Genomic DNA, 21218 nt, shown 5'->3' with positions numbered 1-21218 from the left:
GCGGCCCCGAGAGGCGGGGCGGGGCCGGTGCCGCGAGTACCCGCCGCCACCGCCCGAGTCCGGGTCCTGGATGGGGTGCGGCGAGTAGAGACGCTCGGGCTCGCGGCCGCATCCCTGCCCGCACCGCGCGCGGGGGCTGGCGCTGAGGACCGCGGTGGCCCGGCTCCCAGGCCGGAGCAGGCCAGCCCGGGCCGGCGCGTGGGCCGCGCGCGCGCGCCCCCGACAGAGAGGCCGCTGAGGTGCGCGCCGGGGCGGGAGCGGGAGCGGGAGCGGGAGCGCGGCGGCGGCGAAGGCGGCCGGCGGGGGGCGGGGCCGCGGCGCCTGCAGAACCTTGGACAGAAGCTCCGGAGCCGCCGCCGCCGCCGCCGAGCGCGAGCCCCGCCGAGCCCCGCCGAGCGCCGGGACCGCGGGCCCGAGCCGCGGCGCGCATTGCGGAGGGAGGGCGCGGAGCGCAGGAGCCGCCGCCGCCGCCTGCCGGGTAAGCCTGTGCCTCGGGGCCGCCCGCTGCCTCCGAGGGGCCGGGGTCGGGGCCGCGCGGTGTCGAGGCGGAGGTCCCCTCCCGACCCCCCACGCCCCGGCCGCCTCCGCCGGCGCCCGGGCCCCTCCCGCTGCCGTCCGGACCGCAGCGGCCGCGGCGGGCGGGCGGGCGGGGGGTGCCGCAGTGGAGGCGGCCGGGCTGCGGCGCGGGGGCGCGGGGCCGGGGCCAAGTCCGCGGGGGCCGCCTTGGCCAGGGTGGAGGAGCGCGGCGCCGAGCCCCGCCTGGTGCTGAGAACCATCTTGTTTTCCACGCAGATCCGAAGGGGCAGCACGCGCCCCCGGGAGCGCCCCCTCCTCCCGCCCGGGGCCGCCGCAGGCTCGCTGAGCTGTCTTTTACCTCCGGCCGGCAGGCTGGGCGCGCAGGGGCGCGGGCCCCCGCCCGGCGCGCAGCGGCACCATGGGCACGGTGCTGTCCCTGTCCCCCAGCTACCGGAAGGCCACGCTGTTTGAGGATGGCGCGGCCACGGTGGGCCACTACACGGCAGTGCAGAACAGCAAGAACGCCAAGGACAAGAACCTGAAGCGGCACTCCATCATCTCCGTGCTGCCGTGGAAAAGGATCGTGGCCGTGTCGGCCAAGAAGAAGAACTCCAAGAAGGTGCAGCCAAACAGCAGCTACCAGAACAACATCACGCACCTCAACAATGAGAACCTGAAGAAGTCGCTGTCGTGCGCCAACCTGTCCACGTTCGCCCAGCCCCCACCGGCCCAGCCGCCCGCACCCCCTGCCAGCCAGCTGTCGGGCTCCCAGACCGGGGTCTCCTCCTCCGTCAAGAAGGCCCCGCACCCTGCCCTCACCTCCGCAGGGACGCCCAAACGTGTCATCGTCCAGGCGTCCACCAGCGAGCTGCTGCGCTGCCTGGGCGAGTTTCTGTGCCGCCGGTGCTACCGCCTGAAGCACCTGTCCCCCACGGACCCTGTGCTCTGGCTGCGCAGCGTGGACCGCTCGCTGCTTCTGCAGGGCTGGCAGGACCAGGGCTTCATCACGCCGGCCAACGTGGTCTTCCTGTACATGCTCTGCAGGGATGTCATCTCCTCCGAGGTGGGCTCGGACCACGAGCTCCAGGCCGTCCTGCTGACCTGCCTGTACCTCTCCTACTCCTACATGGGCAACGAGATCTCCTACCCGCTCAAGCCCTTCCTGGTGGAGAGCTGCAAGGAGGCCTTTTGGGACCGCTGCCTCTCCGTCATCAACCTCATGAGCTCCAAGATGCTGCAGATCAACGCCGACCCGCATTACTTCACGCAGGTGTTCTCTGACCTGAAGAACGAGAGCGGCCAGGAGGACAAGAAACGGCTCCTCCTCGGCCTGGACCGGTGAGCCCTGGAGCCTGCATCATGGCTCAAGGATTCCATTCATTTTTAAAAATTTATTATTAAGCAAATCAGATTTTGTGTACAGTATGTGTCTAGCAAAGCCACCGAGGGCCTCTCCCCTCCCACCTTCTCTCCTTGGGGTTTTCTTCAGCCCTGCCAAGAACTCTGGGCGCTTTTGAACTCCTGAACCTTGTGCAAAACCCAGAAGATGTATTCAGAGCCACCCAGGCCGCTGACCTCTCAACTTTGGGAAATTCAAAGGACTGAGCTGCCTGTGCCGCCTGTGCCCTTGCTGGACCAGGGCAGGTGAGGCTGCCCGCCACTCCTGGCCCGGGAGCCGGAGAGGGGCCGCTGGCCAGTTGGCCCAGGGAGCGATTGGCGTTCCTGGTCTGAGGTCCTTTCCTGGCTCTTGTTTTGGGTCATCCGTCCTCCCAGAGGCCTGTGGAGCTGGCCACCCCGACCGAGCCACGAGTAGGATTGTGAGGCAAGGTGCCCGCCACCCTGGGACCCCTCTTCAGTCGAGGAGAAGCTGGCCTGGTACAAAGATTGGGGCCTGTCGTTTGACCATGCAACACCCTGGTTTGCTCTTTTTTCTTTTTTAGGGAGAAGGGCTTTCCTTTAGTGAAGACGTGGACCTTGCCCCCCAGCCCCATGATCCCCCGCTCCCAGCCGTGTTGGCAGTGTTGGGTTAAGGAGCTGGTTTGACTCATTAAGTTCTTTGATTTTGGGTCCCAGCTAAAGGGGTGGGATGCAGCTGGGGACAACTCTTTTCCTGGGGGAATCTTTCATTTGACTAACGCAGCTTACTCACCCTGCAGCAAAGGCCGGGGCAGCTGCAGGTGCCCATTACCAACAGCCTGCCTTCTGGGCGGGTGGGGTGGTCGTGCCTGAGACTAGCCAGTGCCCGCCTAAGGGCTAAGGCCTCTTGCTGGTGCATGACGTGTTCCGCAGAGCCGGGGTGGGGGGGCGATGTCAGGGATCAGGGCGATGTGGTAATGATGTACCCCCTGTCCCCATCCCTGTTCATTTAAAGCTGTTTCCAAACAGTTCAGTTTCTTCTGAAGACGAAGCCTTGCCCCGCAAGGCCCAGTGAGACCACTGGATCTTGGAGACGATTCCAAGACGGGAGTAGCGCTCCTGATTGCTTCGTCCTGCTGAAATGCACCTGATCGTTTGCAGCTGCTGGTGGGGGTTTCCACCTTACTCCAGTGGCTGTGGAAACACGCGATGTGTACTTAATCAGTTTCCTTTCTAATTCTCCCAGATTGGTGGCTTGGGACTTGGGAGAGGACCGGGAGAAGGGAGTGAGCCTTCGGGAGAAGGGAGTGAGCCTTCCTCCGTGGCCGTCACTCCAGCTTTGGGGAACAAAGACCAGTGTGAAGACGCCCTGGGGCATTCTCTCTTCCAGTCCCCGTGCACCCCCTCCCCCTCCCGGGGAGTGCTGGAACCGGGGGCTGGGGGAAGGCAGAGGGTCCTTCGACATAGGATTAGGTTCCAGGTGGCTGCTGGTTTCAGCACGAGCACTACTGAAATTCACACGAACAAGAGAAAGCTGTGAAACCGAGGGCCCAGGTGAAGGGGCCTGGAGCCGAGCCCCGGCCTGCGTGTGCCGGGATGAGAGGGGGAGGGCCTGCCCGGGCGGGGATCGCGTCTGCCCCAGCTGCGCCTCGGGCCCAAGCCGAGCCTGAGCCCGTTCCGGGACTGCCAGATAATCTCCTGTGGAGCTGGAAGGAACCTGCTGGCGCAGACTTGGCCGCTGCCGCGCCTCTTCTCGGTTGGAGTTGTCACACGGCCCGTCTGTTCCGATCCTGCCGCCACGTGTGACCTGAGGTAGGAGGCCCGCGGGGGCAGCAGGCCCTGGCGGCCGGAAGAGGGAGGTTCGGGTGCTGAGGCTCCAGAGGAGGGGCGCGCGTCTGTAGTCACTCTGGCGGCGGCGGCCCACCTTGGCCTGAGTGCGCTGCAGTTGCGTCCCCAGGATTCCGGTTTTGTGTGTTTCCTTCTCTTTCTCCGTATTTATTTTTTTATTTCTCGGAGGAGGTGCAAATTTCAGGAGTGGTGGGGGACGAAGGAAGCCAGTCTGTGGCTCCCCCCCACCCCCCAGTGTGAAGCCTGCCCCGTCCTCCTCCCCGCCCTTGTGCTGGTCAGTCCTGGGTGCAGGAGCCGATGGACTCCAGCGTGCAGGCAGTGAACCCATTTGACATGCTGCTATGAAGACTACTTTTAGAACAATTAAAAAAAACAAAAACTAACCTACGGGGGAAAAAAAAAACAAACCCTTTATTCTTTCATTGTTGCTTTGACAGTGATCTTGTGCATGCGAACCAGGAGCATTTTGTGTCTTAAGAAAAATAATCTTAGAACAGATGGCCGTGAACATTACACCCGGGCACAGAACCAGTCACAGGAATAATAGTTCAGGATTGGGTTTTTCTCTTTTTCTTGTAAACCTGAAGGGTTGATATATTCTTTCCATGCAGTTATTAGAATTTAGTTTTGTTCCAGCAGTTGTTAAACTTGCAATGAGAAGAAAACGTGCCATTTTTTCCACTCGGAATTATTCATCGCTGTATATTTGAAACTGCTAATTACACGTGCGGTGTATGTTGGTTCTTAGTGCAATTCGTTCTGTAGTTATTCTTTGACCAAACCGTGGGTATTGTTAATATTAATTTATATTTGTCTCATTCTGTATGTATGTGTAGTGTGTTTGTAAGTATGTGTGGTTTATAATCTGACAAGGTCATGAAGCTCAGTTTGGCTGTAATTTAATTCCCTTTCCCTTATTTTTATTTATTTTTGTACTGTGCTGATTAAATAAAACGCACTGACCACCCATCCCTAGGCCTCTTGTCACTCACGAGCAGGCTGGGGCCCCTTTTATAAATGATTCCCGAGCTTTGTATGGGGGGGGGGAGGGGAGGGGCTGGGCGAAGGGAGGGCCGGTCTCGGGGAGAGGGCTTAACCCGTGCGTTCGAGTTAAGGCGATTAAGAGAGAAGCACAGGTTAAGTCAGCTTGGGCTTAGCTGGGCCAGGGCGGGCAGGAGTTGCTCCTCAGAGGCTGGCTTGGCAGAGCTGGGTGACCGGGCCCTGCGGCCAGAGGGGACTCCCGATCAGGCCCAGGCTCGGCCCAGTGAGGGCTGACGCCGTGGCTCCCGCAGGGGCACCAGGCCCCAGTGGCCCTCGTGGAGCTTGGCTCTGAGGCGGCTGCCCCACGTATCCTGGGCCTGGCTCTGCTCAGCGCCGGGGGCCCGGAGGCTTCCTCCCCGGCTGGCGGCTGTGGAGTGGTCTCCACGTGGCTCAGCGCTGCCATTGAGCTCGGTGCAGGTTTCCAAGAGCGAGGAGTCCAGCCCTGGGGCTTCCAAATGAGCAGCCACCCCAGGCCATGATTGTGGCCAGCGTGGGGCCCCCTACCGGTGGTACGGCCCGTGGTCCGTGCCGGCTCCTGCCACCAGCCTAAGTTTCAGCCTCTCGTGGACTTGAGCCTCAGCAGCGTGGACTCGAGCCTCCCCAGGGCCTGCACCCCGTGGTCCCGAGGCGCCCCTGGACGCCAGGGAGGCTTGTCCACCCAGGTTGCCCCTTGGGAGTGGTCAGCTTTGTGATCGGGCCACTGGCTTTTCTCAGGGCCTCTCTCCCTCGGTCTGAGTCACAGAAGCTGCACTGCGTGGTGTTTGTCACCGAGGACGGTGACGGGCGGCCCTTGGGTGCTGGGGAGGCTCTGTGGTCTCTGCGGGGCCTTGCTTACCTGCAGCTTCGCCCCCGCCCCTGCCCCGAGAGGCCCGCATTCCTCCGGCTCCTTCTCCTGCCACCCCCATTGTCCGCAGGCAGCCCGCCCGGGGAGAGGCCGCCGGCCGCTGTTGGCCTCCGCGCTTCTCCTGCGCACGTACGTGCCCTGACTCAGTCAACACGAACGCCGTGAACTTTGAGTCTAACGCACGGGCCTCAAAATGGTGGAACGAAGGGCTTCGACCGATCGCTGCCGCCTCCCGGCCTTCCCGCCGCTCGCTTCTCGCTGGCTGTTTAATATTTTCGTTCAGAAGCCTCCGGTAAATGACCCTCCGTTTTACCTTATTTGTGCTTAACGCTTCCTCCCAACCTCCGGGACAACAGCTGACTTTTTACCAGCTGGGATGTCACAGTTGTAGGTGTAGTTTTCAATTACAGATAAGCAGGACACCTTTAAAAATAAGATTTAATGCTTTATTGCTCTTGATGGTAAATCAAAATATGCTCTAGAAATAAAGTTAATTTAATGGAAAATAGGAATAAACGCAGCAAACCATAAAACTGCATTTAATTAGATCAAGAGAAACACTTCATTGCATACAATCACTGTGTCCCCCTGCTCTCCCCGGCCCCTGGGAGCGCCGCAGAGACAGCACCCCAGACGCCCGAGCCTTCTTCCGTCGCCGCATGCCGGGGCTTCTTTGAGGACATCACGAAAAAGTGCTTGTCGACTGGCCCGCAGCTGGGAGGCCCCTGTGCTGGGCCGAGGAGCCCCAGGCAACCCTGAAAGGTGGCAGGAAGGGCCCCCCCCCCCAGCTTCGGAAAGGCACTCGTCTGGCACGAGCCACTTTGGTGCGTCTAAAACATCCGTGTGCGCGTCTCTAGTGTAAGGCAACAAGTTTGGGGAAATGAGTGGAAAGGAGAGGAGGCGCCGTTCCAGTTAGGATGGTCCGACTAGGGTCAAGGTGATTGGCAAAACTGTGGCTCAACCAGGCTGAAGGCACCTCTGTGCCGTGCAGGCAGCTGACCAGGCTTCGGGAAAGGATGGGTCTCTAAGGACAGGATGCCAAGAGGATTCTTCGTTGCAAATTGCACACGGTGCAGATGTTCTGCGGGCCGTGGGAAGGTGGACGGGGTGCAGGGGAGACCAGGCTGTTGGGGCCACCCGGTGGGTCAGCCAGGTGACCATGGCAGGCACTGGGCCAGGCACTTGGTATGTTTGCGGAGTCCGGGGGGCAGGTCAGGAGCGTGGGGGGAGGGGGCGGGGGGTGGGGTGGGGTGTGGGCGGCGTCTGGGGCAGAAAGTGAAGAAAACGCCAGCGCGGCCCTCTCTTACCTCCCGCTGGTCTCCTACCGAGCTGCGGGCTCCCCCTCATGCCCCTCCCCACATGGGGTGTCCCAAGTCTCTCCTTTGAAGGCTCCTGGCCAGGAGGCCGGGCTGCTCGGGGCTTGGGCGGCATCCTCAGCCGCGGCTCAGGAGCAGAGCGGTCTCAGGAAGGCGTCGGAGACACGGGTACTTTCTGCTGGGCCCCGACTGGCAAGACTGGCACTCCTGGCACGAGATCTGCAGGCCCAGCCTGGGCCCCAGCTGCGGTGGGGGGTGTATGCGGGGCAGGGGGCATCCTGGCCTGGCCTGCAGTGCCAGGACTCCCCCACTCTGTTTCTGTCACTCTGCCTCTCTGGCCCTGGTCCTCACTCTCCAAACGTGTCTGAAATAGGGGTGTCAGGAGGGGAAAACTTCTGGACCCCCCCACCCCGAGTGCTCCCTGCCCCGGCAACTCCCGTTTTCTTACGGGTGGTGTTCCCGACGTGAGTGTGGGCACAGCAGACGCCGTACTTGCCACGCCGCCCTGCTCCGGCACACGTTGTTGTGCAACAGCCACAGGCCCAGGCCGTGCAGTTGAGGAAGACGGCCCTCGGGGCACTGCTGCGCTCTCTCCCGGAGAGGGGCCTGCAGGCCTGGGTTGAGGGGGGGCAGGCTCTGGGCAGGCTGGGCCGCCAGCTGGGCACGGCTGCTCTGCCAGCCGCTGGCTTCCGGGCCCAGGGGCCAGCCCGACGGGACGCTGCTCCCCCGATGGCTTTGGCTGACTGCTGGGGAGGGGGCTCCAGCGAGGAGCTCTGAGCCAGGTCCTCTGGGGGAAAGGGGTGGCAGCCTGTGCTCAGAGAGAGAGCAGGGCTACATCCCCAGCTCATCTCTGCCAATCTCCCCCAGACACCTCCCCCCCCCAGGGGAGCACGTTTTGGGTTGGGGAAACTGCATCTTGTGGGGTCAGGTGCCGGTCACTGGATCAGGGCACACGGACCTGACCTGGCCAGTGGGGGCGGTTGGAGTGGCGGGGGGCCTCCGCTGACATCGAGTCACCTCTGCGGGGAGCTGCGGTCTGGGTGTGAGCCCAGGGGTCTGTGGCAGGGCACCGGGGTCTTTGGTTTGTTGAGTGAGGACTGTGGGAAGTAGGGGCAGAGGAGGCTGGAGACCAAAGGCAGACAGCCAGCAAGAACACCTCAGGGGAGGGGCCTTGGAGGAGGCAGAAGAGGGGCTCGGCCCCAAGCACGGCGGACCCTTGCGAGCTGATTTCTAGCGGGCGGTAGCGGGCAGTCAGCCATTCAGACGGGCCGGGCGAGGCGGAGCGGAGGGGGCTGCCCGGCTCTGCAGCCCCCCGCCCCAGCGAGGCCTCCCCGGCGAGCGGTCAGTTCCCCGGCACGCTAAGGATGAAGCCCGAGCGGTTCTTGGTGAAGTCGGGCTCTGGCTGGTTGATGCGCGTCTCCACGGAGACCGTGCACTTCTTCCCATGCAGGCTGCACTGCACGGGGTTGGTGACGTTGACTTGAAGGTGGCGCTTCTCACTGGAAGAAGCAAAAGGAGAAAAAGGCCAGACAGGCAGTTAGCAGGCGGCCAGAGTGGGGTGAACGGCCTGGCAACCCCTGGGGCCCGCCATCTGCCACGCTCCCCTGGGGCATGGGCACCGGCAGACAGCGGCGGCTGACGCTCCCATCCTGGGCCTGCACTCGGCCTGCCGCGCTGGACCACAGCCACCGCAGCTCTGGCCTGAGGCCGGGGACCCAGTCACTTGGGGTTAGAGGTCAGCAGGGAGCTCGTCAGGAGGGGCATGGGCTTCTGCCTGGGGGCTACTGATCAGCGGCCTGGGGCTGCCACGGGGAGCCCCGGGAGGCGCGTCCGGGGGCGACTGGAGAGTCTTGCCTGCATGCTCTCCCTGGCGAGAGAAATGTCTTTGCGGAGTCCTGCCCGCTGTGGGGCCCAGCCGGGAGAACTGGGGCTATCTTCCACTTCCCCAGCACCCTGGGCAGGCCCTCTCCCTCCCGGGGTCACCAAGGCCCGCCTGGTAGTGGGTGCACCTGTCTCGGGTGCCTCGCCCGCACGCTCCGGATGCCGCCTGTTTGCCAAGCGGCCGGCACCTCCATGCACTCACACTGCTGACACAGCCCACGCCTCTGCTCATGCCCCTCGTCTCTCTCGGAGCCAGAGGCCCAAGGAGGAGGGTCCGTGTTGGCCCGGATCCCGGGCGCTGGCCGGGCTGGTGGCGCACATGAGGTGCCTTCCCGGCACACGCTGGCCCAGCGACAGGAGGCCCCTCGGACCCGGGGCCCCAGCGCCGCAGCAGGGTCTTCTCGGCACCTGCCTGCACGCTGCCGAGGACGTCCTGCTCCGGCTTCCTCACGCCCCTTTCCTGCCTGCTTTCTCCCTGGGTATGTCCCGGAGGCAGACGGCGGGGCAGGAAGAGACCCGGGTTAGCACTTGTGGGCATTAGGTATCTAATACTTAATGTCTTGTCAGCTGCAGCTAAAACCTTGGCTTAGCTATTTTTAACCAGACTTGGACATAAAAATAGAGTCCACCAGAGGCAGTGACTCAGACATGGCTCCGTTCCTGGGGGAGCCAGGGCTGCGATGCGGGGTCTAGGTGTGGGGCCCCGTGATCCTGGCCCCCACCGTGGTACTGGCCCAGGGCAAGCAAAGCCCGGCACTGCAGCCCTGCCTGTGGCTGGAGATGCTTCCAGGACCTGGAGCCTGCACCTTCCCCAGCTGAGTTAGCCTCCTGGTCCCTCTTGTTACCCTGGCACCGCCTCTGGGTCCCTCTGAGCTGGGGATCACATCCCCTGGGGATGTCCCCCTTCTGACTCTGGCAGAGGCTTCCCCTTTGCCCTTGCCTCGTGGTGGGCACGTGTCCTTCCCAGTGCACTGCTGGGGATAGGCTCTGTCTCCCACTTTCTGCGTTTGCGCCCTCCCACCCCATGGCACAGTAGTGTGCACGCAGTGGGTTCAAGAGTCACCTGGGGGACTCAAAGTCCTCGGGGAAATGGCCCTAAAAGGGCCACATTCCAAACACGGGGCGGGGATGGGACTCACCAGCCACCCCCACGTTTTCATGTTCATACCGTTGGGAGGTGCTACTTCCAATAGGACCCTTCTGACTCCAGCCCCTCCACAGCCCTGAGTTCAGTGTCCACAGAGAGTGGCCTCTGACTTCCCTCTTCCTCCCTCTTTCGGGCTCTGGGCATCTCTAGTATCTGCTCTATATTCTTGGTGCAGGGTTGAGGCTGGTGGGAGATCGAAGAGGAGCAAGTGGCTATTGTAGACTGGAGAATGAGGTAACAACGGCCAACTTCACCTTGTCACCGGAGCGCCAGGGCTGGGGGTTGCAGCAGAGAAAGAGCCGCAGAGAACCAGAGCTCCAGTCTGTTTCTCCCCGCACTGGGCAGGGCTGGAAGCATCTCTGCTACCCTTTCCAGCGAGACCACTGGTCTCCACTTCTAGAACGCAAGTCCCCGGAGGGCAGCAAGGGGCCTTCCAGGGCTCACACACTGCGGGGGGCTTGTGGGGTGCTCTCCAGGTGCTGCTGGGCGCACCTGCACTTCGAGCTAGGCTGCCGTTCGGGGCTGGTGGTGCCAGCGTGGTGTGCAGGCCTCGTGTCTTCTGCTCTGCAAATGCTCCCTCCCAGCAACAGTACTCTGCCAACTCCAAATACTCATAAATACTGGGCATGACTGGTTGTGATCCTTGTAGGGCTGAAGCCTGCCCAGCCCATGAAATTGATCCCAAACGGAAAGTGGCCAGCCTATAAAATGGGAGCGTTCTACAGGGGAGGCCTGCCCCTTAGCAGAGGAATATTCCATATTATCAACTTAAGTGACAGTCCGTGCCTGTGTCCTTCTCCTTCCCTTGGCGTAGCCCTGAGCAGCCCTGCCCTGATTCCCAGTCTGTCTTCATGGGGTGCTGTGGGGTTTGGGCAGAAGTGGGGGGTGAGGGGCTCCCCGTGATGGTTTTAGAATAGGACTATGTGGGCCGGAAGGAGAGCTGGGCTGGGCAGCATCTGCTGGTGTGTCCGCTCACGGCCATCGACAGGTGACAAAGTAAGATGACGTGGACTAAGTCTGGTGGCTTCTGAGTAAGTCACACATAGAATGATTACCACATGACCCAGCAATTCCTTCCACTCCTGGACACACACCCAAAAGAACTGAGAGCAGATGTTCACACGACAGCACGTCCCGGAATGCGTATGGCAGCGTTATTTACAATAAACAAACGGCAGAAATAATTCAAATATCCATCAACTGATGAAGGGACGCAGTGGTCTATTCATTCAGTGAGGTACTACTCAGCCACGAAAAGGAAGTACTGACACAGGCTACAACACGGAGGAGCCTCAAAAACAGGCTGACGGAAGCCAGACACGGCAGCCACGTGTCGTCGAGTTCCACTGCCATGAAGTGTACGGAATACGCACGTCCGTAGGGACGGAAACAGAGGAGTGGGGTGTGGAGGGACTGCTTAAAGGGTACGGGGTTCCTTCTGCGGTGGTGAGAATATTCTGGAACTAGATGGTGGTGATAGCTGCACGGCACTGAGACTGTACTAAATGTAACTAATGGTAAATTTATGTTCTGTAACAAACAAAAAAAAGGTGGATTGATCTAAAAGACGCACAGGGGCCCCTGGCTGGTGCAGTTGAGCATCTGATTCTTGGTTTCGGCTCAGGTCCTGATCTCAGGGTGGTGGGATCGAGCCCCTGCGTGGGCTCCGTGCTTGGCGCAGAGCCTGCTGGAGATCTTCTCCCTCTGCCCCTCCCCCCGCTCATGCACACACTCTAAAATAAAATAAAATCTTAAAGGACAAATAAGAACTTGCCCTCAGGGGCGCCTGGGTGGCGTAGCGGTTAAGTGTCTGCCTTCGGCTCAGGGCGTGATCCCGGCATTATGGGATCGAGCCCCACATCAGGCTTCTCCACTATGAGCCTGCTTCTTCCTCTCCCACTCCCCCTGCTTGTGTTCCCTCTCTCGCTGGCTGTCTCTATCTCTGTCAAATAAATAAATAAAATCTTTAAAAAAAAAAAAAGAACTTGCCCTCAAACCATGTTTTCTTTTCTTATCTCAAACTCAACCAAAATGGCTTTAAGACGAGCAAGGGGTTTCCTGTGCCTGTTTTGGACACAGAGCCGTAGCTGGGTACCAGCGGCGGACAGGAAGTGGACACTGACCTGTCTTGCTGGAGCCTCACCACACTGGAAATCTTTATAGAGCTAGAGTACCTTCCTTATTTTTTAAAGAAAAGAAGGCAGATTTTATAGATGGAGGCAGGGTGTCTCCCTCTGATGGCATGCCAAGCCCAATGACAGCTGCCGTCGGAGGCTGGCGGCAGGGGGAGGGATGCTTTCCTCCCCATCTTCTGTTACAGGATTTAATGGCTCAGCAAACTCTGGAATTCGGGGACTTTCATCTTGTTTCATCTGTTCCAAGCCATCATTGCAGGCAAATGGCCTTTATCGAATTACGTTCCTTCATTTTGCATTTAGACTCCTGTCCTCATTAGAGAAATCTGTGGGTCAATGCAAGACCCCATCAATGGGCGTCCCCATGTGAGCTGTGTGTTTTTGTAGCTCCGGCACAGAAGGGGGCAACAAAAGTCCCCTAGGAGCTGAATCGGCTCAGAAAATATCCCCTCCTGACTAGCCCTGTGCAGCTGGGATTAGGAGACTCCCACCCGCGGGCCTGCTCTGTGCCCACCAGGAATGGTAGAAACGAGTGGGCCCCTTCCTCAGTTCCTTGCTGAGCGGTGGTGACCCCATTTGGATAAACGCGCTCCAAAGGGGGACGGAGCGGGGGCGGAGTGCAGCGCAGGGCCTGGCGAGCACGTTCTCCGGGGGCTGGCGGGGTGTTCCCGAGAATGTGAGGCTCGTGCAACGTGCGCGCTCGTGTTTGCACACAGGATGTGGTAGGAGGAAGCTCGCCTTGCACCAGATGCAGTCAGGTCGTAAATAGACGCGTCTCCAAGTGATGAGGTGTGGTCAGCATTTCGTGATGGGCCCCCGGGGCCCAGAGTCAGGCCATTCTCTGGGCACCCCTAGAACCTGAGCGCATAGGCTTGGGCGCTCACGGAGGACACGCTACGGACGGGACATCTAGAGCTCGTGTGTGCAGCTGTCTCTGTGCGTGTCGCTTCAGGAAGCAAGCCCCTCTGCTCGTGTCAGACCACAGAAGGCTAGTCTTTCAAAACCCGGCTTTAGGAAACGCTACTTCTGTTTTTGTCGGGGTTGAACGGATACTCGGGCCAAGGTCACTTCTAAAGCGAGTCTGAGAGTCCAGCACGCCGTGGTCCTGAGAGTGGGGGTGTCCCATCTCCTGGTCTCCTCGTGGCCTGTCTGGGTTGCTGCTGGTGAGGGATGGGGTCACCATTTTTTTTCAGAAGATACAACTCCCCTCATCACGACATGTTCTCGGCAGGCAGCTCGTCCTGAGGCCCCGGCCCAGCCTGGTGCCTGCCTCCACATCCCCAAACTGAGTCGGCTCCCAGGTGTGGTGGGCAGAAACCCCACGCCCCTACCCGTGGCCCTGCCTCTGCTCTCTCCTCGCCGACCACCATCGCCCATTTCTCCCTGGCCTGCTCTTCTCTTGGCAACTCTTTACTGAGTTGGCTGGGCCCCGGGCCCTGAGCTCAAGGCACCCCCATTCTTAATGGGGTGATGTGCATGGGACCCACGGAGGACGGCCACTTCATCTGGGATGGGCTTCCAGAGGTGGTGACGTCCGGACTCCACCTCAGGAAGGACGAGGACTCCCACAGGAGTATCTGTGTTTTACTCCTTGAGTATTGTTTTATCTTTAGTCCTTCTCAACTCAGGCATTATCTCACAGTATAAACCACATGCCTGTGGTTTCGGGAACAGTTACCCAGTCAGCGTCCCCATCCTAGCACGAGGTCCAAGCATGTATCTGCTGCCACCGACTAGACAAATCCCCTGGGTTGGGTCTTCATGTGTCCAATGCTGAGCTCATCCTCTTGGCCCCTTCCCCAAAACTGGCTCCCTCCTCTTGTCATGTCTACAACGGCGAGCACGGTCATCATCTGCCTGGTCACAGAGGCCTGAAAGCCGGGAGTCCGCCTGGATCCATCCTTTCCCTCTGCTGCCCAAAGCGAGTCACTAAGCTCTTGGTTCACTGCGCTTTCTCGGTCTGTCTCCCCTGCCCTCACCACAGCCCAGAACTCAGCCCTGATGTCGCCGCCCAAGGGGTTCCTCTGCCTTTAATTTGCCCCATACCCCACTTCACACGCGTCCTCCACATTGTCATCAGAGAGATCTTCTCAAGGCACAGAAGGATCCTGTCACTCTCTTGCTGAAATCCCTTCAGTCGTTTCCCAGAGCTTTTGAGCCCCGGCCGGCCGCCCCCACCCTGGGCTGAGCCAGGTGTTCATCTGTGGCCACTGCTCTCTCACAGCTCAGAATGCGCAATGGTGCTGGGCAGGTCCCGACGGCACGATGGGAGCTGACAAGCTTCCCTGATGGCTACCGGTGTCTAGAAATGTGAATAAAATTCCACAGAAAGAATATTTAAAATCCAAGTGGAGGCTGAAGGAAAGAAAGGATAATCTCCAGGAGTTAGAAGGAAGGGGGGGATCTGGGGCATCATGAGAAGGGGGGTCCAGTGGATGCCAAGCCGGGGGACATGCCGGCTTGAGCAGGAGTCATGCCCGGGCCACATGGCGGGGGGCACTGGGTCTGAGGTCTGGGAGGAGGCTGAGCCTCGGCAGGCTGTGGGATCTAGAAAAGGTCACATGAGTCTGCCTTCCAGCCTGGCAAAGTGGCGAAGGAATGACCGCGTGGGAGAACACACGGTTTTCCAGTAAAGACCTGGAACCTCAAACGTTCTTCTCTTAGCCTCTTGAACAGCAGACCCACTGCACACCACCAAAGGCGAAGAGCCAACCGGAGAGAAAGACGCATTACCTGCAAAGGAAGAGTAGGCCTTCTCATCAGGTGTGAGAAGATAATGAAAACAGACTCTTGCAAGCACTGAAGGAAAGTAACCGTCAACCTAGAATTCTATACCCATCACCTGAGCGTGAGGGCGAAACAAAGACTGCCTCAGACACCAAGGTAACTCCAGATAAGCATTCGCTGCAAATGAATGAAATGAAATGAAAATTACTAACTTGGTGGGTTCAACTGAGCACCGATCTGAAGTCCAGGAAAACAACAGCATGACAGATGGGGTGGTGGTCCTCAGGGAGGGACTTGGGTCCTTGCATCTGGGAGGAGGGTAAGGACACTGATGAACTTTAGACGTCCTAAGACTGGCACAGGCGTGAAGAAAATGGATGGTAATCAAGAAGGCTCGGCTGACACGGACAAGTCTAGAAGAAGTGGAAGGAAGCGGGAAAGACGCTCTGTTCATCTAATCAACACAGACACAAGGAACAAAAGCAGCTAAGAAGAAACGTGGGAACAAGAAAACACTAACGTGGGTGTGTACACCAAGGCCTTGCGTGAGCCCCTGGTAAAAGGGACTCCTTGGATTTAATTTAGAAATGCAGCTCTATGCTATTTGCAAGAGACCCTCTAAATCACCACGACAAAGAAAAGGTAAAGACACGAAACAAGGTACTCAAGGCAAACAGGAATCAGGAAGGCTGGCAAAATGCACCGCTGGGGAAAGAACTCACTATTTTGTTTCCTTTATCGGGGAGTTGATAGTTTAGCAGGAAGGTACTCATGACACGTCTACTGTCGCAGAAAATGATCTTAATAGCTTTCCTAAAACACGTGATGGAGATGAGCAGATGACAGTAAAAGAACACAGATTTGAACCCAATTAATGAGCTTGCGTGTACGTGCGTATTCACTGTGCTCGGCAATCGAGCGCACATCAGAGAAGCGACACTGTGATCAGGGAGCCGGTACTGGACGGTAAAAGGAGGGTCAGTACATACCTGAGAATGACCATCACACAGAAACCAGCTTCTGACTACAATACAGTGAAAATAAAAATTAAAAAAGGTGAATCCAGGGGCGCCTGGGTGGCTCAGTTAGTTAAGCGTCTGCCTTCGGCTCAGGTCATGATCCCAGGGTCCTGGGATCGAGTCCCCCATTGGGCTCCCTGCTCAGCAGGGAGTCTGCTTCTCCCTCAACCCCTCCCCCCACTCGTGCTTTCACTCGCTCTCTCTCAAATGAATAAAAAAATCTTAAAAAAAAAAAGTGAATACAGGCATACCTTGGAGACACTGCAGGTTCGGTTCTAGACCCCGCAATGAAGTGACTCAAATGACTTATTTTGTTTCTCAGTGCATGTAACAGTTAGGTTGACGTTATACTGTAGTCTGTTAAAGTGTGTAATAAATAGCACTATGCCTAAAAAACCACGTACATACCTTAATTAAAGAACGCTTTATTGCTAACAAACGCTAACCATCACCCAAGCTTTCAGTGAGTCGTAATCTTTTTGCTGGTGGAGGGGTCTTGCCTCGCTGTTGGTGGCTGCGGGCTGACCAGGGTGCTGGTTGCCGAAGGCTGGGGGGGCTGGGGCAGTTTCTTAAAATAAGACAGCAGTGAAGTTTGGCTCTTCCGTTCAGGAGTGATTTCTCTGTAGCAGGTGATGCTGTTCGATAGCGCTTTACTCACAGCAGAACTTCCCTCTAGACGGGGAGTCAGTCTGTGGAGCCCTGCTGCTGCTTTCTCAGCCGGGCGTATGCGTGTTCTAAAGCCTGTGTGGTCACTCTGACGGTCTTCATGGCCTCTTTACCAGAAGCGGTTTCCATCTCAAGAAACCACTTTGCTCATCTGCTCGGGGTTCATCACGAGATTGCAGCGACGCAGTCCCATCCCCAGGCTCCACTTCTAATTCTACTTTTCTTGTTTCTACCACATCTCCACGGAAGTCTTGAGCCTCTCAAAGTCCTCTGTGAGGGTGGGAATCAACTTGTCCCAAATTCCTGTTAACGCTGGTATTTTGACCTCCTCTCATGAATCACAAATGTTCTTTTTTAAAAAAGATTTTATTTATTTATTTAAATATTTTATTTATTTGACAGAGAGAGCACGCCCAAGCGGGGGGAGCAGCAGGCAGAGGGAGAGGGAGAAGCGGGCTCCCCGCTGAGCAGGGAGCCTGAGGCGGGGCTCGAGCCCAGGACCCCAGGATCATGACCTGAGCCAAAGGCAGATATTTAACCGACTGAGCCACCCAGGGGCCCTAATCACAAATGTTCTTAATGCCATCAAGAATGGTGAATCCTTTCTAGAAGGTTTTTGATTTTTTCCTTTGCCCAGGTCCATCGGAGGAGTCACCATCTGTGGCAGCTACAGCCTTACGGGATGTATTTCTGCAGGAAGACCTGAAAGCGGGTATGACTCCTTGGTCCATCTCCATCGCAGCTCTTGGGTGGCCGGGTGCGTTGTGAGCGAGCAGTCGTATTTTGAAAGGAATCTTTTTCTGAGTAGCAGGTCTCAGCAGTGGGCTGGAACTATTCAGTCAACGATGTGGTAGACAGATACTGTCACGGGGGCTGTGTGGTTCCATTCGTAGAGCACAGGCAGAGGAGATTCAGCATAATTCGTAAGTGCTCTAGGATTTTCGGATTTATAAGTGAGCATTGGCTTCAATTTAAAATACCAGCTGCATTAGCCCCTAACAGGAGGGTCAGCCTGTCCTTTGAAGCTTTGAAGCTATGCATCGATTTCTCTCTACCTATGAAAGTCCTAGGTGGCGTCTTCTTCCGACAGACGGCCGTTTCGTCTACACAGAGCATCTGCTGCTTGGTGTGGCCACCTTCACGAATGATCTGAGCTGGATCTCCTGGAGAACTTGCCGCAGCTCCTGCCTCAGCACTTGCTGCTTCACCTTGTACTTTTCTCTTATGGAAAATGCTTCTCTTCTTAAACCTCATGAACTAACCTCTGCCAGCTTCAGACTTTTGCTCTGCCGCTTCCTCGCCTCTCAACCTTCATAGAACTGAAGAGAGTTCGGGCCTTGCTGTAGATAAGGCTTTGACTTAAGGGAATGTCGTGGCTGGTCAGACGCTGAAAACTTTCTCCGTGTTGCCAACAAGGCTGTCCCGCTTTCTCACCACCCGTGTGCTCACCGCAGTAGCACTTCTAATTTCCTTCAAGCACTTTCCCTTTGCGTTCGCAGCCGGGCTGTTTGGTGCAAGAGCCTAGCTTCTGGTCTGTCTCGGCTTTCGACACGCCTTCCCCACTAAGCTTCATCCTTGCTAGCTTTTGATGCACCGCGAGACGTGTGACTCTTCCTTTCACTTGAGCGCTTAGAAGCCATTGTGGGGTCATTCACTGCCCTAATTTCAATATTGTTGTTTCTCAGGGACTAAGGGAGGCTGGAGGGGAGGAAGAGAGATGTGAAGTGGGGCTTGGGGGGGCCGGCTGGTCAGTGGAGCAGTCAGAACACACGTAACGTTATCAGTTAAGTGTGTTGTCTTACATGGTGCAGTCCCCAGAGCCCCTAAAGCCTTTACAATAGTAACATCGAAGAGCTCTGGTCACAGATCACCGCAACAAATACCGTAACAAAGAGACAGTTTGAAATATTGGGAGAATTACCAAAATGTGAGAGACACGAAGTGAGCAAGTGCTGTAGGAAAACTGGCACCAAGAGACTTGCTTGATGCCACGTTGCCGCAAACCTTCGATCTGTAAAAACTGCACTTTCCGTGAAGTGTGGGAAAGTGAAGCCCAGTAAGAGGAGGTATGCCCGCGTCGGTGCTTCCAGGAATTCGGATTATGCTTCTCCATCTCTGACCGTGAAGTGCGATGACACAAGGTATGCGTGTAGAATAGCCTAACGAGAGCAAGAGAGCACAGAGCACCTACTTGGTGCTTGATCCTCACGACGGCGGCGGGGCGGGGGGGGGAGTTGCGTGTCAGAAGAGGAAATAAGGCCCAAAGAGGCTCAGTGCCTCCCAAAGTCTCACAGCACCGCCAGAATCTGAACCCAGGCAACCAGGCCGGAGTCCGAGCCTTCACCCCTGCATCCTGCCACTAGAACAGTCACTAGAATATACTTGTGAGCTGATCTCCCTATTTACTATGTGCTTCTGAGCACCGCGGTGCTGAGTGCTTTTCATCCCCCGACAGAGAGCTCCTAGTGCAGAGTCTCATACGAAGTAGGAGTGGCCTAAATGTCCAGAGAAAGAATAATGTGTCTTAAAAAGACATGACTAAGAAAGTGGCTGGGACTCCCCGTGACATAAGGCACCAACCGGGAGACTGGGGGCAGCCTGGAGCGTCTTCAAAGCAGGGCTGCCGAGAAGGGGGCCCCTGCGCCTCGTTCGGAGCGACGGTGTTTACGTGCAGAGACGTGTAAACGGGCACGAGGCATGCTCACGCTTCAGAACGGAGGAATCCCTTTGCACAGCGACTCACTATCTTGCTTGGTAAACCAAGCTTTCCCGTATGAGGTGCTCCTGCCCCACTGCTAACGAAGTTCTCGGGGAAAGGAAAACACTTGGACCGATGGCGTCTGGAAACATTCACACGTGTAAACGGACGCGCGCCGGCTAAGGCTGGTACTGCTGAGGAGCGAGCCTTGTGTAGGTGTAAGTGCGTCTGGGACTGGGGCGGGGGAGGCTGACCGTCAGCACGCATTTGTCAAGAACTTGCCATGTACGAGGCACTGGATGAAGCATTTCACTCCTCGCGTCACCTCCTTTAATCCTTACCCAAGCCTTGGGAGGCACCGATGATGCCCGGGCTGTGGAGGAGGACAGAGAAGCTCGGACGCCGCGAAGCGGTGAGGCTAGACCCAGGCCCGGGGTGTCTGTCCGGTCCCCACACTGAGACGCTCTTCTAGTGCTCCTGCAGCAGGGATGGGATTCTTCAACCCCTGGTGCTCACGAGCCCGACACAAAAGCATTCGGAACGTGCTGCGATGAGGCTACGGTTGGGGTTGTCTTGCCTGAGACCATGCCCCCCTCTGTGCACTCACCTTCACTGCTTGTCTATTTCCCTTTCCAGGCATTTATGTCTTTCACTCCTGGGCCAGAAGATGGTTGATGTTGCCAGCCACGGTTGGTTCCAGGCAGTCAAAGAATGGGGCGCTGTCCTGGGACTTGGAGAGTCTGTGCACTGTTTTGACTCCCCGGTGCGTACCGGTGTCTTGACTTTCCATTTGGAGTCCCTGAGGAGGACTGCTGCTCCCTGGACACTCCTGGCTTCGGTTTCTGTCAACCAGAAGGTTCCTATTCTCTGTGCATTGGCAGCTGTCCCCTGGCAAGGTGGAGCAGGGCACGGCCTCCCATGGCCTCCGCATGCTGGAGGCAGCTTGGTGGCACTCACCCCTGAGAGGCCGGGGGTTGCCGCTGGCTTCGCTGATTTGTCTCCCCCTCCCACCATCGGAGACTGAGGTGGTGAGAAGGCTTCATTTTGCTTTATATATTTGGAATCTGGACTCTTTATTTAAAGGTTGCATTCCTCTGTCCCTCCCAAAATGCCCAAATTAATGCTTTATGCGAGGGATAATGAAACCTTTCAAAACCAAACGATAAGAACAAAACCATACCCGCAGCTCCCTCAACTATGAAGAAAGAACCAAAAACAGAAGCAACAAGACAAAACACCACCAAATCAAACAAAAAGCCTACCACACAACAAATGGGACAGCGGCTGGGAATGGAGCTGCCTCACAGGCCGGGTCCGGGGGACACCTGGGCCATGTCACATCGTCTCTAGGCAGAGGCCAGGGCCTTTGGGAGACATCTGTGTGCAAGCCCCGCTTCCCTTTCTCTTCGATCACTCCCTTCCTCCTTCCCACTTCCCCTTCAGCTTCTCATCCCCCTGCTTATGCTCGAAGGGGCTTTATTTTACCAAAAAAATATCTGTTGGAGAGTTTTTCTTTCTTTCTTTTTTTTAACATCCTTGCTGTTTCCTGCTTACATTTCTACTTCTCCTATCTTGACGCTTCTGTTAACAGCACCTCCAAAGTTAGCACCATCTGTGAATGCTGGTGTTTATTTTCTACCCACATCTTTAATGAAGGTGCTAAGTTAGACCGGACTGAACATGGCCCAGGACCCACATCTTCTTCTGAACAGATGGGTTCTAGTGGTTTGTCAGGGACACCACTGTGTGTCTGCCGATTCAACCCCCCAAGGTCAAGAAGCACCGGAGCTTCTGCCTGCGGTGGCCGCGGGTCCCTCAACAGAGGAGCCAACAGGATGGCAGTCCCCCATCTGTGAACGGAGCACTGAAGGGGGTTCACAGCTACTCCACAAACACATCGCGGATGCATGTACCAAAAAGAGACTCATGAAAAGAATGTATATACAAGGTTAATCAGTTTCACAGGGCTCGGGCTTGGAAGACGGCATTCTTTTTAAGGATGGCATTTTTAAAAAAGGTTCTTA

The 21218-nt window shown here is 57.4% G+C and overlaps 2 protein-coding genes across 3 annotated transcripts in view; one reads left to right on the top strand and one right to left on the bottom strand.

Annotated features, from left to right (window-relative positions):
- The first annotated feature begins 389 nt into the window (after positions 1 to 389).
- Positions 390 to 4689, top strand: CDK5R1 (cyclin dependent kinase 5 regulatory subunit 1). Its single transcript, XM_026517626.4, has 2 exons — positions 390 to 478; positions 793 to 4689. The coding sequence occupies exon 2, from the start codon at positions 935 to 937 to the stop codon at positions 1856 to 1858; it is 924 nt and encodes a 307-aa protein (XP_026373411.1). The 5' UTR covers positions 390 to 478; positions 793 to 934; the 3' UTR covers positions 1859 to 4689.
- Positions 4690 to 6040: 1351 nt separating this feature from the next.
- MYO1D (myosin ID) overlaps positions 6041 to 21218 on the bottom strand; it is a 331010-nt gene continuing 315832 nt past the window's right edge. Inside the window, exons 22-23 of one of the 2 annotated variants that reach the window (XM_044390721.3) lie at positions 15024 to 15119; positions 6041 to 8420 (exon numbers count right to left, since the gene is read on the bottom strand). In XM_044390721.3, coding sequence (XP_044246656.3) covers positions 8264 to 8420; positions 15024 to 15119 — 253 coding nt within the window. In that variant the 3' untranslated portion in view covers positions 6041 to 8263. The remainder of the gene's footprint in view (positions 8421 to 15023; positions 15120 to 21218) is intronic. The other variant, XM_026517625.4, reaches the window with a different exon arrangement.

The sequence above is a fragment of the Ursus arctos genome, unplaced genomic scaffold (genome assembly GCF_023065955.2).
Source record: "Ursus arctos isolate Adak ecotype North America unplaced genomic scaffold, UrsArc2.0 scaffold_24, whole genome shotgun sequence".
NCBI lineage: Eukaryota > Metazoa > Chordata > Mammalia > Carnivora > Ursidae > Ursus > Ursus arctos.
Note: the sequence above shows the minus strand (reverse complement) of the source record. Positions and strands in the feature narration are given on the sequence as shown.

What these genes read in the sequence shown, in the direction of transcription:
- CDK5R1 (XM_026517626.4), top strand. Translation starts at nt 935, where the DNA reads ATGGGCACGGTGCTGTCCCTGTCCCCCAGCTACCGGAAGGCCACGCTG.